General features: G+C 45.3%; 1 protein-coding gene across 4 annotated transcripts in view; it reads left to right on the top strand.

The window, feature by feature from the left end:
* The window catches only part of HIPK2 (homeodomain interacting protein kinase 2), a 205,728-nt gene that overhangs the window by 144,203 nt on the left and 45,423 nt on the right, over positions 1-16,102 (top strand). For 2 of the 4 annotated variants that reach the window (XM_040259987.1, XM_040259986.1), the window contains exons 7-9: positions 3,733-3,895; positions 7,326-7,533; positions 8,622-8,743. In XM_040259987.1, coding sequence (XP_040115921.1) covers positions 3,733-3,895; positions 7,326-7,533; positions 8,622-8,743 — 493 coding nt within the window. The remainder of the gene's footprint in view (positions 1-3,732; positions 3,896-7,325; positions 7,534-8,621; positions 8,744-16,102) is intronic. The other 2 variants (XM_040259989.1, XM_040259988.1) reach the window with 1 other exon arrangement.

Raw genomic sequence — 16,102 nt, 5'->3', positions numbered from 1 at the left:
GCAGGCAACTAGGGTTCAATCCCTGGGCCAGGAAGATCCCCAAGAGAAGGGAATGACAACCCACACCCCAGTATTCTTGCCTAGAGAATTCTGTGGACAGAGAAGCCTGGTGGGCTACAGTCCATGGGGTCACAAAGAGTCGGACACAACTGAACAACTAACGCTTCCACTTTTTCACTTTTCGAAGTCTCCCAGGTGGGCAGGACTGAGCTAGTGGCCCAGCCTTGGTGCCTGACGGAAAGAGAAGAGAAGGGAGGATTAGTTTGAGGAGGTGCCATCACAAAGCACCACTGAGTAGTTGAGTGTCACAAACAGCAGACATTCATTTTCTTATTCTAGAAGCCCACAATCTAGGTGTCCGGCAGAGTTGGATTTTTCTGTGGCCTCTCTCCTCGGCTTACGCGTGGCCGTCTTCTGCCCGAGTCTTCCTGTGGTCTTCCTCTACGCTGTCTGTGTCTCGATTTCCCCCTCCTTCTAAAGAATTGGATCAGGGCCTGCCCTAATGACCTCGTTTCACCTCTTTAAAGATCCTATCTCCAAATTCAGTCCCATTCTTAAGTACTGGGGGGTTAGAACTTTGATATGTGAATCTGAGGGGCACAGTTCAGCCTATAAACAGAGTCAAGAGAGAGATCACTTCAACCTCTGAGGCACTTGGGACATGAAAGAATAAACAGCCCTCTCCCTGGGTGTCTGCAGGGAGAAGCAGGGTGCTCAAGAAAGCAGCAGATTTCAGGTGGCATCAGGAGAGAGAGGGATACATGGAAGGAGCCCAGCTGAGACAGCCACGGGTCACCCATGAGCCCCGCTACAGCCAGAATCAGATCGGGTCAAGTCTCAAGGCTGGATTTGACTCTCAGCAGCATACGAGAAATGAGGCTGTGGCACCCGTCATCAGTGGTGCTTCCTCTCTTTTCAGTCTGTTCCTTACTAGCTGTTGTTGAGCAGGTCAGATTGTATTGCAACAGCCAGATAGTGCCTCTACTTTAGAAGCATGCTTGCAACAACCAGACTCGAGAGAAGAAACTGGGACCCATCCCTTGCAATCTCTCATTACGGCATTTGTTCTGTTTCTGAGTATGGGAGGGGTAAGTCAAGGGGTGCCAGTCTGAACCACAGAAGGCAGACTTGGTGATTTACTGCATAGGGCCCCCGTAAGATCAGTTGTCATGAGTGAAGTGGGATGGCTGAGAAACAGCTGTGGATAGGAGATGGAGGGGTGCTCGTGAGCGGCTTCCTGGTAGCCACATGCACTGCATGCCCAGCTGTGTCCAACTGTGTCCAACTACCCACCAGGCTCCTCTGTCCAAGAAGTTTCCCAGGCAAGAATACTGGAGTGGGCTGCCACTTCCTTCTGCACAGGATCTTCCTGACCCGGGGATCGAACCCACACCTACTGCACCTCCTGCAGCAGCGGGTGGATTCTTTACCACTGAGCCACCTGGAAAGCCACCGGCACTGTCAGTGAGGCAGTCTCATGCATAAAGGTTGAGTCTTGGCTGAATGACCTCAGGGTGCGGTCTGTCTTTTGGTTCTGTGAGTGTTTCACTGTGGGTGAAGACCCAGCATGGAAACCAGGGGCATCAGCTGGCTCCTAACTCAGGACCTGGTGTGGAACCAGGGGAAGCACTGACAACTGAGATTTCAGAAAATAGGCCTCGGAAGGAAAGAAGGGCCTTTGAGCACAAAGTAGGCCTGATCCCCAAGTAACCGTAGAATTTGCTGGGCAGACCATGAAGAAGTCTGGGGCCAGAAGAAACCTCCAGCCCACCCCTGCGGCTGGGCCAGGGCTGCCCCAACATCTAGATTATCAGATGAAAGAGACTCCACTCGTTTCTCCATGCCAAGATTCTGGTGCTCGAATTCCTTAAAAACCATTCTGAACATTAACCCAGTGTGAAAGTACTTTCCTCTGAAACTAAAAACTCAGATCGTTTTAGTTAGAGAATTCTGAGTCTGAAAGCTTTGTGTTGAATTGTCAAAAAACCACTGATGCATTAAATACAGTCCAGAAGAACCCAAAATCCATTGTTTTATTCTTTTAGCCTCCATGTGAAAGCACTTAGCAGTAGATTTGGTACTGAGTCGGTGCTCAAAACGTGTTGGCATTGCTAGCATTAGTGTTTTTAGCTCTTGGTCACTGGAGACCTTCTCTCTAGGTCATCAGGCAGTCATTGTGTACTTAGTGTGCATTGAGTGGCCAGTGTCAGTCATGATTAACTCACAAAGAATGTGTAAGTCAGTTCAGAAAACCTTTCATGGAGAGGATGTTTTGGGACAGCCCGCAAGCACCTGCTTGGCCCAGAATCTCGCTTACCTATAGCACAGTATGCAGTTGTCATCTTAAAATGGTAGGATTTTATTGTTACTACACTACTTATAATTAAAATAAGTATTTTAAATGGAAATTTAAATGGGATCTTGCGCTCCTAAATATTAGCATTTGAGGAAAAAGTGAGTTTAATTAGAAGAAGACCCAGAAGTGAATGGCGTGGCACGTGTGCTCAGTTGGGTCTGACTCTTTCGGACGCCATGGACTATAGTCCACCAGGCTCCTTTCTGTCCATAGAATGTTCCAGGCAAGAATACTGGAGCGGTTGCCATTTCCTACTCCCGGGTATCTTCCCAACCCAGGGATCAGACCTGCGTCGCCGGCATTGGCAGGCAGATTCTTTACCTCGATGCCACCTGGGAGGCGGAGACGTGAATGAGAAACAATGTACAAACAATTGAAGATCCTGTGGCGGGTTTTCAAACACTTGGTCAAGGCCACTGATGGCTTTCTTTGCCCTTGATGCTGGTGTCTGCAACACTTTTATACTTGAATTTCATAATTAAGAGTTTTGTTTTGATTCAAAAATGCAATGGAAGAAGAAAAAGAGAGAGAATTTTATGGAACTGGGTAAGAATCAGAAAAAAAGAAACGAAGAATGAAGGAAGTTAAAGAGAATGTACATGTCTGTGTGACGACTACCATTAACCAGCTCTTGATCTTGGCAAATTACCTATCCCTTCTCTTCTTTATCCTTACTCGCAAAATAGGGGCAACAGTTGTCTGTCTTCCCCTCGTGGTGGTTGTAGGACTGAGTGAAAGAGTGCTTGAGAACAGTCGCCACGCTGTCAGTAAGCTTCACTGCTGTTATTAGTTGTTAAAACCATTATTCTCCATCCATGCCCAAACCAGGGAGGAGCCAAGAGTGCCAATAGGTCCTGACACCAGGTTGGCTATTCTTTGGCTGACCCCTAGATGCGCTGGTGCCCTGGGTTAGCTGGAAAGGGTGTGGGCAAGGAAGATGGCGGCAGGTCATCCATTGCTGACCAGTCCCAATCAGAGAACCTACATGTTTATTTATGGGCCAGAAACCACTTTGAAAGCCAAGAATGAGCTGTGGAAACTGGGAGGCAGATCAGCAGCAGGAGGAAATGCAGTGAGAGCCAAGAGGTCTGTTGTGTTGGTGGAGAACTGTTACCCACCCAGGATGAGGAGGCGGCAGTGAGAAGGGTGGGAGGGGGCGGGGGGAGGGCGGTGTGGAATTCCTGTAAATATCACCAACTCTTGCAAATGCAGACATTGCCTGAGAAATCCAGGAACCTGAGACCCAAAGTGAAGTGTCTCAGTGCTTTCATTTATTAGATTAACTCTCTTCACTTTTTCTCTCTCCATTTTCTCTCCTGTAATTCCATGTTACTCTCTTTCCCTGACACCTTTGTCTCTGTCTTTTGCATGAACAGCGTCAAATCATGTTTCCAGAACATGGAGATTTGCAAGCGTCGGGTGAACATGTATGACACGGTGAACCAGAGCAAAACCCCTTTCATCACGCATGTGGCCCCCAGCACATCCACCAACCTGACTATGACCTTCAACAACCAGCTGAACACTGTCCACAACCAGGTGAGTGGGGGGCAGAGGGGAAGGCAGACGTGGGGCTGACACAGCAAAGGCCAGGGATTCTGTTTTCCCGCCAAGCTGAGTCAGGAGACAGAACTCCATATCATATACAACAGACAAAATCCCTCTCCTGTCACGTTCAACTCTGCGAGAAGGTGTTTGTCTTCATCGTTATTTGCTTTGAGATCCTCAGGCATTCTTTGTATTGACTCCTAGCCGCTTGAAAGGTCCCAGAAATGACTCACTAAGAGAGTTATTTCTGAGATGGTACCTCCTACTGCTTTCCTGTCCTGCTGTGAGAATAAGGTAAAGGAGATGCTGGGATCCTCTCATGTCTGACATCTGCCTGATGGAGAATTCTAGAACTAGAAGGCACGGATGCTGGCGGTCATCCAGCTCAGGCCCCCACTCCTCGTGTCCACACTGCTGGGTCCACATGATCTCCTTTCAACACAGACAAAACCTGCTCTTGGCCAAGTCATGTCACCAGAATCCCAGCAGTGAGAACTAAAAGAGGACCCACAGCTTTCAAACCTCTTGCAGAAAATTTGCAGAATCTAGCACCTAATATACTGCTGGAAATATGGATGACACCCAGGAAATGTGTACTATATGAAGAGTCTCCAAGGCCTCACTCAGGCAGCCTCTGGTATCTAAGAGACTTTAACTTTTATTCCTTCCTAACAGTTTCCCCAAAGAAAGTTTCCCTAGATTTTCTTCAGTATCAGTCTTTAATGATGACAACACACCCATGTATGCACACACACACACCACACTCCTCGATAGCAGAAGAGCATATATGTTCCAGTGTGAATACTCTGCCTGGCCATCCACTCTTTTGACAGGTCCCCTGCTCCCATGAAGAGTCACTGACCCTGCTTCCCAGGCCATTCCCGGCACATTTGGTTGCTAAGGCCCAGCGTTCCTTCCCAGCCTGTTCCTTCCTCTCCCCCTCTGCCTACCCTCTAGGAGAGGCCTCCTAGAATCTGCTGCCCCCCAGAGGCCACTGGTGTCCTTTGCGTTCTCAACCGAAAGAGTTCATTTCTCTAAGGCCTGGAATCCCGTATGATAACATTCCCACCCAGCGCCTAGCTCAGTCCTCAGGCTAAGGCAGCCACCGCCAGTCAGGTGAACTCCTGGACAGAATAACCACTGTGATTCTGCTCTTTGTCACCAGAGTCCCAGCTGGTGCCCTGAGCAGGGAGGGTAGAAGATACATTGAGATGGGAAGTTGGGCCTAACTGTGACTGGAAGGAGGGCCAGCCTAAGATGTGTATGCAGTGTTCATTAGGCAGCAGCCGGAGACTTGTAAGCAGAGGTGGTATCACACAAAAAGTAGTCATTTGGAAAGAATGTTCTAGCCTCTGTGCCCAAGAAGAATTAGAAAAGAAGTGGCGACCAGAACATCACTAATCAGGGCCTTACAGGTCCCAGGCTCCAGGACAGAAGGCCTTAGCAAAGGAAATAGTGATTAAAAAGAGGGAGAGCATTCCAGGGACATTTGGAAGGAAGGAGCAGCAAGACCAGTGGCTGGCCAGAAGGGGGAGCCACTGAGCACCCGTGTGGGAACCTGGAGGAGACTGCTGCTAGTGCCCCAAGGAGGGAAGCCAGGAGGCAGGAAGATGAGGGAGAGTGTGGACTCTGGTGTGTAGAGGGCAAGCGGCTAGTGGGAGGGGTGTCTGAGGGGAGCCTCCAGGAGAGGTGAGGCTGCAGAGAGAACAGAAAGGAAACACAGGTCATGCCGTTGGTGACAACACAAAATGCTGGCCCCATGCAAATGACTATGTATACAATAGAGGAACAGCAAGGACCTACCGTGCAGCACAGAGAACTGTATTTAGTACCTTTTAGTAAAACCTATGATGGAAAGGAATAGGAAAAGCATATTTATTCCTTTCACTGGAGTTTCCTTTTAGAATATATATACAGAACACAACATTATAAATCAACTACACTTCAGTAAAAAATAGCGATGAGATGCTGGCCTACATGTGCCACACATGCACTCCCAGGTACACTGCCTGGAGGCTGACTGTGTGATGTTGCACAGACAGACAGTTGTTGTTACAATAATATCTTAAAATCTAAACATGGGCAGTACCTAATTTGGTGTTTACTTTCAAACAAATTCTATGCTTTGCACTGAAATTCAGCATAAAATGTAAGTATAAAAGACATGTAAAATGAGACTTTATCCTTTTCATCAAAGTTGACATACATGCCTACTTTTCCTAAGGTCCCAATTTTGTATGTTTCCCGATAGCCTTGTGGCTCTTGCCCTTTTTACTTTTTTTAGTCCTTGTAGCCTCTAGTAGCAAAATCTCTCATAAACAAGGTTGAAATTGAAGCCACGGGTTACTCCACCTATCTTACTAAAGGATCAGCATGAAGAAGACTAAGATGGGGTGAAACTGGAGAATTCCCAATGTAGAGTTACTTTTCCTTCCATGGCCTTGCTTCACATGGAAGTTCAACCTCAAATGCTATCTCTTTCTGAAAAAGAAAGGAGAGAGGACATAACTTCAGTGTCTGTCTAACCCATCTCCATTTAACTTAACCCATCTCAAGTTCTCTTGACGCCCTGGCATCTTCTCCTTGCCCTTTAACCTTAGTTTCTGAATGCCAGCACGAGAATGCACTGAATTCCAACAAGTAACCCCAGCCTCAGCACGTCCCTCTCCATCTCCGTTTCTGTAGTGTTATTTCTTTGCAGTAACTGTGCTCTGTGAACATCTAACGGCATCTGTAAAAGTGCTACCCTTAGACCTGAGCAGAAGGGCTTGCTGCCCAGGCCCTCCCCGAGTGCGTGTGCTTCCTTCCATGTCAAGCTCCGGGAATCTGAGACCTGGGGCCTTGAGGAGCCACTTCCTAGTTTCATCCTTCCCAGTAAAGACCAAATCCAAATACCTGCACCCAAAGGCTTTCAGATTGTGGGACAGAGCTGGGGCCTGGAGAGAAGGCAGGCAGGCACTCGGCTCCATATTCCAGGGCCCAAGCCAAGGAATCCAGATTCAGACTCAAACCAAAGCCTTCCAGGTAGTTATGAAAGTATTTATGTCTGAGTGGGAGGGCAGATTATAATTCTTTCTAGCCAATCCTTAACTTTGCAGTATAGACTTGACATGCAGGCATCCTGTGTGTACTTGCAGGCCCTGCAAGTATTAGGAACAGGCCCTGAAAATATTAAGAACAGGCCCGAATCTAAGCATCAAAGGTGATTCTGTGTCCTGGGCTGCAGGTGCCTGCTTTCCCCTAAGTCTTTCCAACTGTATTTCCACTCCTGTTTTCGCTTTTTTTTTTGGCTCGTGGTTTTCATTCATTCGTTTGCTCTTCTTTGAGTTTATTTATTTGATTTAGATCCGTGTCTCCCAGCATGCCATCTCCCTCATGTTTTATTTGTGTTTATTTTTGTCTAATCCCCGCATTCCTTTAGGCTCCCACCTCCACCAGTGCCACTCTTTCCCTAGCCAATCCCGAGGTCTCCATACTAAACTACCAATCTGCACTCTGCCAGCCCTCAGCGGCATCCATGGCTGCGGTGGCCCAGCGGAGCATGCCCCTGCAGACGGGAGCCGCCCAGATCTGCGCCCGGCCCGACCCCTTCCAGCAAGCGCTCATCGTGTGTCCACCCGGCTTCCAAGGTAAGGCAGAGTGGGCCCAGCCTCCCACCTGCTTCCACCAGGACCGCCTCTGCAGTGCTGGCCTCATGCTTTTCTGTCCTGCTAAAACCCTCTTTGTTTCTTTCCGCGAGAGCCCTGGCATCACTGAACTTGAGGGCCCCCATCCTGCGGCAGCCAACCTAGAAACAATGGACTTAGGCTTCTGCGTCAAGTCCGTTCCTTGCTATTCGCACCACCTGCCAGTGGTTTTGTCCGGGCTCAGCCACCATCTGTAAATCAGCACATTGTGTGCGCTCCCATTGTTATGCTGATGTCAGCTCTCCCGTTGCCTCCCGTGGAATAACCTCTGTGTGGATTATCTATAGCACACTGCCAACCTCTGACAGCGCACTAGTCCCCATTCCTGTGAAGAGTATAAACCTCTCTGAAAAGTACTTCCTGGCCAGTGCCCCCCACCTCTGGCCAGGCACCCCGGCACTCTTCTCCTGAAAATTCTAAGCAAGAGTTGACCGGGTACGTCGTTATAGTTTACCTTGAAAACTCGAGAATTTGGTTCCGAAAACCCCCTGGTGTGAGTCTGTGTGGTTCAGTTTGAGTAAGTGCTGTTCCAGCAGCCTTACCCTCTCTCCCTGGCTTTGACCCAGTCAGATGTATCTTCATGACAAAAGCAGCTGTTTTCCTGCTGTAATTTGTCAGCATAATTGTTCCACTTTTGGCTTTAAAGACTCCTTAATTTGACTGAGTCTTTGAAAACATTCAAAAAGGTCATTTTGGGTTTGTTTGTTTGTTTTTTTTTTAAGTTAGAGGGAATTCCCTGATGATCCAATGGGTAGGACTCCACGCCTCCACTGATGAAGGCCTGGGTTCTATCCCTGGTCAGCAAACTTAAGATCTCAACAAGCCATGTGGCATGACCAAAGAAAAAAAAACACAAACTTTTTTTAAAGTTAAAAACTGAGGCAGGGAAGACTTCCAAAGGACCAGGCAGTGTCTGGTGGGAACTAGTGCAAAGGGAAGCTGAGGGCTGACAGAGCGGGCTAGGAAGGTCTCCTTATCCACTGCTTCCCAGTTACTCAGCTCTTCTCCCCGTCACCCCTTGTCTGCGCTAGGATTGCAGGCCTCTCCCTCTAAACATGCTGGCTACTCTGTGCGAATGGAAAATGCCGTTCCCATCGTCACTCAAGCCCCAGGAGCCCAGCCTCTTCAGATCCAGCCAGGTCTGCTTGCCCAGGTAATTCTTTCTTTATTATCACTGGTGTTACCACGATCCATGTTAATGTTGTTCACAAAAGAGACATATCTCTGATAATTCCCTCCCTGGCAGTGAGTTAGATGCCTCGAGTCATTAGAATACATCAGTAATATTCCGAATGATCCCCAGGTGAATTACCTTCCTAAGTATCTAGCTTACAGTTCCAAGAAGAAATTTAGACACAGGGGGAGTCTGGGGAAATTTATTATTATTATTGTCTCTTTGTAATGCAGATTAATATGAGAGACCTAGGTTTTAATCCTAACTCTACTAATAACTCTCTGTGACCCAAGGCAAGTCAGTTAGCATTTCCTTATTATAAATTGAAACTATTTTTTGAAAGCAGAAAAAGAGCCTTGGAGATTCTCTTTGTTTCCTAGTTGAAAACCAGGATCATGGAGGCTTTGGGCTGGAACCTTCCTTATCTGTTCACATAGGTACTCTGGTAGATTCCTCAAACGAGATCACAGAGGTGAAACTGGTTGAAAATTTGTGACGTGTTGTGAAAATTTTAGGCAACAAAGTGGTGTAATGATAATAAGTAATCGATCCTTAATGTCGCTTGAACATTAATAACAAATACACTTTCGTTGTGCTGAGCACGTCATGGTTGTTATGGATTTAATCCCCACAATGTGGTATTTGTCTCCTTTTGCCAAACAAGCCACAGGCACTGGCTGAAAGTCACACAGCAGTTAGGTGACAGACCCAGCACACAAGCCCGGGAAGGCTGACCCCAGCACGTGTATTTTAACCTGCATTTGCTGTACTGTTTCTTCAACATGGTTTCTGAGGTTGGGGGTCAAGGATGGATTGACTGAAATGTTGTTAGTTTAAAGCACCTTTGTTTTTTAAATGAAGTTGGTTCCCAAAGACACTTTATTTATAGTGTCTTTTCTTGAACAGAAGTTTGGGGGTTAATTTTAATGTAGTCAAGTTGCATAGGTCTATTTTAGTCTCATGGGATTCCCTGGTGACTCAGGGGTACGGAATCTACTTGCAATGCAGGAGACACAGGTTTGATCCCTGGGTCGGGAAGATCCCCTGGAGAGGGAAATGTCAACCCACTCCACGGTTGTTGCTTGGGAAATCCCATGGACAGAGGGGCCCAGCGGGCTACAGTCCATGGAGTCACAAAAGAGTCAGATACAACCGAGCAACTAAACAACAACAATTTTGGACTCACTCTGTTCTAGTCTACTGGCCTGTCTAATATCCTACTGTCTTTGCTATTGATTTTATAACTTTAATGTATGTCTTGATATCTGGTGGAAAAGCCCTGATCCTATCACGTTCTTCAAAATTTCCCTGTCCTTGTCCCTTTGCTTTTCTATGTGAATTTTATCCTCACCCTTACGAAAGAATTTTCGTTCCAAAATGAACAAGACAAAAACCCAGAACCCTGATTTGTGTGTACTGGACCTGCATTGGATTTATATTCACTTTGAGGAAAATTGACATCTTTGTAATATTGTCATTTCATCCTTGAACATGGTATATAATTGAATATGTTACCTTTTATTCCTTTCACTAGAGTTTTCTTTTGTTAGAATCATTCCTAAATATTTTACAGTTCTGTTATTAATAACTTTATTAACTATATTTTCTTATTTGTCTTTGGTTAATAGGAATATAACTGGTTTTGCTCCATTGAGTTTGTTATCCAGCAGTCCTTCCAGACTCTGATTAGTTCTGATCGTTTCTGTGAATTCCCTTGGATCTTCTGTGTAGACTATTTTTTCATTTACAAGTGATACAATTTTGTTTCTTCCTTTCCAGTCTATATAATTTTTATTTATTGTTCTCGTGACACTGTGCCAACAGTACCTCCAAAACAATGTTTAATAAGAGCATTGATGTTGAGCATCCTTAACTTGAACTTTAAAGGAAATTCTTCTTGCTGTTTGCCTCTAGAAATTTTGTTTAAAGAGCAGTTCAGTTCAGGTCAGTTCAGTCGCTCAGTTGTGTCCAACTCTTTGCAACCCCATGAATCACAGCACACCAGGCCTCCCTGTCCATCACCAACTCCAGGAGTTCACTCAAACTCATGTCCATCGAGTCGGTGATACCATCCAGCCATCTCATCCTCTGTCGTCCCCTTCTCCTCCTGCCCCCAATCCATCCCAGCATCAGAGTCTTTTCCAATGAGTCAACTCTTCACATGAGGTGGCCAAAGTATTGGAGTTTCAGCTTCAGGATCAGTCCTTCCAAAGAACACCCAGGACTGATCTCCTTTAGGATGGACTGGTTGGATCTCCTTGCAGTCCAAGGGACTCTCAAGAGTCTTCTCCAACACCACAGTTCAAAAGCATCAATTCTTCGGCTCTCAGCCTTCTTCACAGTCCAACTCTCACATCCATACATGACAACTGGAAAAACCATAGCCTTGACTAGACGGACCTTTGTTGGCAAAGTAATATCTCTGTTTTTCAATATACTATCTGGGTTGGTCATAACTTTCCTTCCAGGGAGTAAGCGTCTTTTAATTTCATGGCTGCAGTTACCATCTGCAGTGATTTTAGAGCCCCAAAAAATAAAGTCTGACACTGGTTCCACTGTTTCCCCATCTATTTCCCATGAAGTGATGGGACCAGATGCCATGATCTTCATTTTCTGAATGTTGAGCTTTAAGCCAACTTTTTCACTCTCCTCTTTCACTTGATCATCAAGAGGATTTTTAGTTCCTCTTTACTTTCTGCCATAAGGGTGGTGTCATCTGCATATCTGAGGTTATTGATAATTCTCCTGGCAATCTTGATTCCAGTTTAGGGACACTTTATCAAATTTGCTAATTTTTTAAATGAATTAATTTTTAACTGCATCAAATGTTCTTTCTCCACCTATTGAAATACTCCTGTGTTTTTGTTCCTTCAACTGTTAATGTAGCAAGTTATTTAATAGATTTTGTAATGTTAAATCATCTTTGTATCAATATTTTCAAGGTGAACTTTATTTGATCATGTGGTACTTGATGTGTTTGTATGCTTTTCAATTCTGGATTGTTTGTGAATACTGCAGTTAATATTTTTGCATCTATGTTCGTACGTGAGGAAGTGGCATGGATTTCCTTTTCTTATAGAATCTTTATCTGCTTTGGTCATGGAGACTACACCCAGGCCCATAAGATACGGTGGATATTATTCTTCTTCTTCTGTTTTCAAGAACAGCTTGTTTGAGATTGACACTAGCCGTTCTTCATCTCTTTGTTCTTATGTCCAGACTGAGACTGCAGATGCCCAGTCTCACCAGTTTCTGGTGGCACACAAAATTCTGTCCTGCTGAAGGTTTAACCAGACAACCTTCGGTATGTAAAGCACACCTGTACTCCTTGCCCTGTCTCTCTGTTCCTCATAGCTCCCTTTTGTCTGCACAGTTTGGTAGTACAGAGTTCAGAAAAAGCCCTGGCAGATCGAGAGAACTGCCACTCACTCCAGGGGCACGGCAGCCTGTTCACACTTCATCTGACTGGGAGCCAACATTCAGGCCAGTTTCCCAGTGCTGCTCCTCTGTGAGCCAAAACCTGCAGAATTCACATGTGCTCCTAAAGGGGACTTATAGATCCTTTTTTAGTGTTTGCATACTTAACCCTAGTAAGCCAAGAACCATCTCTGAAAGAAATAATACATAGCATCGCTTACTAGCTAAAGTAGATATTCCTTGTTGTTCAGTTTGGTGGAAACCAACAGACCCAGCATTTCCGAATTTGTCTTAGTCCTTTAATCATAGCAGGGAAGGGCTTTACCAACTGCCTACTTGAAAAGGAGTCCTTAGAGCACTATAAATCTCCAAGTGGATTTAACCTACAGCTCTAAGTGGGGAAGTGAACCAAAATTACATGGACAAGGATTTTAATTGCTACAGTGTTTATAACAGGGAAGTGCTGGAAGCAATTTGAATGTTCATCAGTAGAAAATTTGTTTAAATTGATAAGGGCATAAAATGGAACACCATATAGCCATTGGAAAAGGACACGGTAGACCAAAGTGTCTTGACATGCAGCGTTGTCTAAGAGATATTAACTTAAAAATTAAAAAAAAGAAAAACAAGAACTGTCCTGTCCTATCCAGTGTAACTGTGTGTCTTTTTTGTTTATTGATTGCTTTTGATTTTTTTGTCACCCAATCCATGCCAATATGTTAGCCTGTTAAGGTGGAGCTTTCTCCTAGATATATTTTAATGATCCCTTCAAAGGAAAAAAAATTAGCCACTTGCAAAACTAGGCAGATTCTTTACCCTCTGAGCCACCAGGGAAGCCCCAAAAAACTAGTATGGCAGCTGTTTTTTTAAAAAGCAATAATTAAACATTAACACTGATGCCTTCATTTCTCATGGGATTAGGTTAGGTATCAGGCAGAGGCACTCCAAATATTATTACTTTAAATATATCCCCAAATTTCAGTATATTTCTTTTTATTTAAATGTTTAAACCTTTTCAAGGAATTTGTGCATGTTTAGAAATAGTCTCTTGAATCCGTCCCTCATGTTAGCTTTGTTTTGCTCTGCCATTTTCCAACCCCTCCTCGCCAGTAGCATCATACGTCCCTAAAATGGGAGACAGTCTCTCTGGTGCACCCCAAAGATGTGTCTCTAGAAATAATCACACCCTCTCATTTCAGTAACACAAGGGTGATCATATGGATCACCTTACTAGTAATGCTTTTTTGGTATCACCTAAAAGGAGCTTTCGCCTCTTTTCGCCCAGTCCCCAGCCAAGAACTGGCATCTTGACCATCAGAAATTGTGAATGAGGGACCTCCCTGCTGGCCCAGTGGCTGAGACGCCACGCTCCCGATGCAGGGGGCTGAAGTTCAATCCCTGGCCAGGGAACTAGACCCCACATGCCACGACTAAGTTCATACACCACAACTAAAGATGCTGCCTGCCACAACAGAGGCTGAAGATCCCACATGCTGCAGCTAACACCCAGCACAGCCAAATAAAGAAATAAATTTTTAAAATTTTAAAAAAGAAAGAAATTGTGCATGAGCCAGTAAACGTTGAGACATGGGAAGTACATACCTTGATTGAGACAGTATCTCACTTTTCAAATGGCAGGATCCCGAACTCCCTTGGACCATCCAGAGCCCCCAGGATATGGAGATTTCCTTTTGCCAGATCCTTGTAGACTCTGCCCTGCTGTGAAGAAGTTGTGTGCATTCTTCTAGCCAATTAACTCCTATCACCTGAACCCCTTTAAATGTTTCCCTGAGGATAAACCGTTGTCCTGGATTCTTTACCCTTTCCAAAACACAAAACACAAAACTTCAACACTTCTCAAAACCTTCTCTGGTCATTTTCAGCAGCCAGTCTTTCCAACCATTCTGTCTTGCTGTCTGTGGCAGTCTTGCTGGGTGCCTGATATTGCTAATAAATAAGGAAGACTTTTTCATACGACTCTTAGGCACCTGATCCTGAGTTGGGCCATCGTTTTTGTGTATCACCTCCATAGAAAGTGTAGCATATTGCCTGAGAGCATGGGCTCTGGAATTCCACTGCCCATGTTCAGACAGCAGCCTCACCACGCACTGGCTGTTTGACTTCAGAGAAGTTATTTTTGAATTTAAATTTAATCCTTTTTCAAAGTAATACATGTGTCTAATTGTTACAGTTAAATGCCACCACAAACGTCTAAGAAAATAGTAATCTCCTGCCTATCTCATCCCCAATTTCTGTTCCCCCAAAACTATCATTTTTTAATTAGTTCATTTTAAATGGAGGCTAATTACTTTACAATATTGTGGTGGGTTTTGCCATCCACCGACATGAACCAGCCATGGATGTACATGTGTCCCCCCCGACCCCATCCCGAACCCCTCTCCCACCCTCCTCCCCATCCCATCCCTCTGGGCTGTCCCAGTGCACCGGCTCTGAGTGCCCTGTTTCATGCATTGAACTTGGACTGGTCATCTGTTTTCTTAACTGTTTCATTTAGTTATTTAAATCCATGTTTCTAAATAGCATTGTTTAACTGTTTCTTACTGAATTTTCCACTTTAGGTATCAATCAACCGTGGAAGAATGCTTAGCCCTCTAACCCTCCATCCCCAGAACACACAAGCCTACTTGCATGCACACTCTCTTCCTCTCTCTCTCACTTTTCCTTTCTCCCTTTTCCTCCCTTGTAAGTTTTTATTCGACCACTTTATATTATCTACATAATTATTATCATCAATATTGTATTGTATTATTCTCAGCTGAGCCTCATAACATACTATGATTCTGCTTCCTTTCCTGTATAAGTTGTTTTTCCTGGAATTAGTATTGTCTCATCTTTTCACTGGGTCAATTTCCTCTGTATGTATTATTCAGTTCAGTTCAGTTGCTCAGTCGTGTCTGACTCTTTGCAACCCCATGAATCGCAGCACACCAGGCCTCCCTGTCCATCACCAACTCCCGGAGTTCACTCAGACTCATGTCCATCGAGTCCGTGATGCCATCCAGCCATCTCATCCTCTGTCGTCCCCTTCTCCTCCTGCCCCCAATCCCTCCCAGCATCAGAGTCTTTTCCAGTGAGTCAACTCTTCACATGAGGTGGCCAGAGTATTGGAGTTTCAGCTTTAGCATCATTCCTTCCAAAGAAATCCCAGGGCTGATCTCCTTCAGAATGGATTGGTTGGATCTCCTTGCAGTCCAAGGGATTCTCAAGAGTCTTCTCCAGCACCACAGTCCAAAAGCATCAATTCTTCGGTGCTCAGCCTTCTTCACAGTCCAACTCTCACATCCATACATGACAACTGGAAAAACCATAGCCTTGACTAGACGGACCTTAGTCGGCAAAGTAATGTCTCTGCTTTTGAATATGCTGTCTAGGTTGGTCATAACTTTCCTTCCAGGGAGTAAGCGTCTTTTAATTTCATGGCTGCAATCACCATCTGCAGTGATTTTGGAGCCCTAAAAAATAAAGTCTGACACTGTTTCCACTGTTTCCCCATCTATTTCCCATGAAGTGATGGGACCGGATGCCATGATCTTCGTTTTCTGAATGTTGAGCTTTAAGCCAACTTTTTCACTCTCCGCTTTCACTTTCATCAAGAGGCTTTTTAGTTCCTCTTTACTTTCTGCCATAAGCTTAATACTAGCTTGCTGCTGCTGCTGCTGCTAAGTCACTTCAGTCGTGTCCGACTCTGTGCGACCCCATAGACAGCAGCCTACCAGGCTCTCCCATCCCTGGGATTCTCCAGGCAAGAACACTGGAGTGGGTTGCCATTTCCTTCTCCAATGCATAAAAATGAAAGTGAAGTCGCTCAGTCGTGCCCGACTCTCAGCGACCCCATGGACTGCAACCCACCAGGCTCCTCCGTCCATGGGATTTTCCAGGCAAGAGTACTAGAGTGGGGTG

Source organism: Oryx dammah, unplaced genomic scaffold (genome assembly GCF_014754425.2).
Source record: "Oryx dammah isolate SB20612 unplaced genomic scaffold, SCBI_Odam_1.1 HiC_scaffold_18, whole genome shotgun sequence".
Classification (NCBI taxonomy): Eukaryota; Metazoa; Chordata; class Mammalia; order Artiodactyla; family Bovidae; genus Oryx; species Oryx dammah.
Note: the sequence above shows the minus strand (reverse complement) of the source record. Positions and strands in the feature narration are given on the sequence as shown.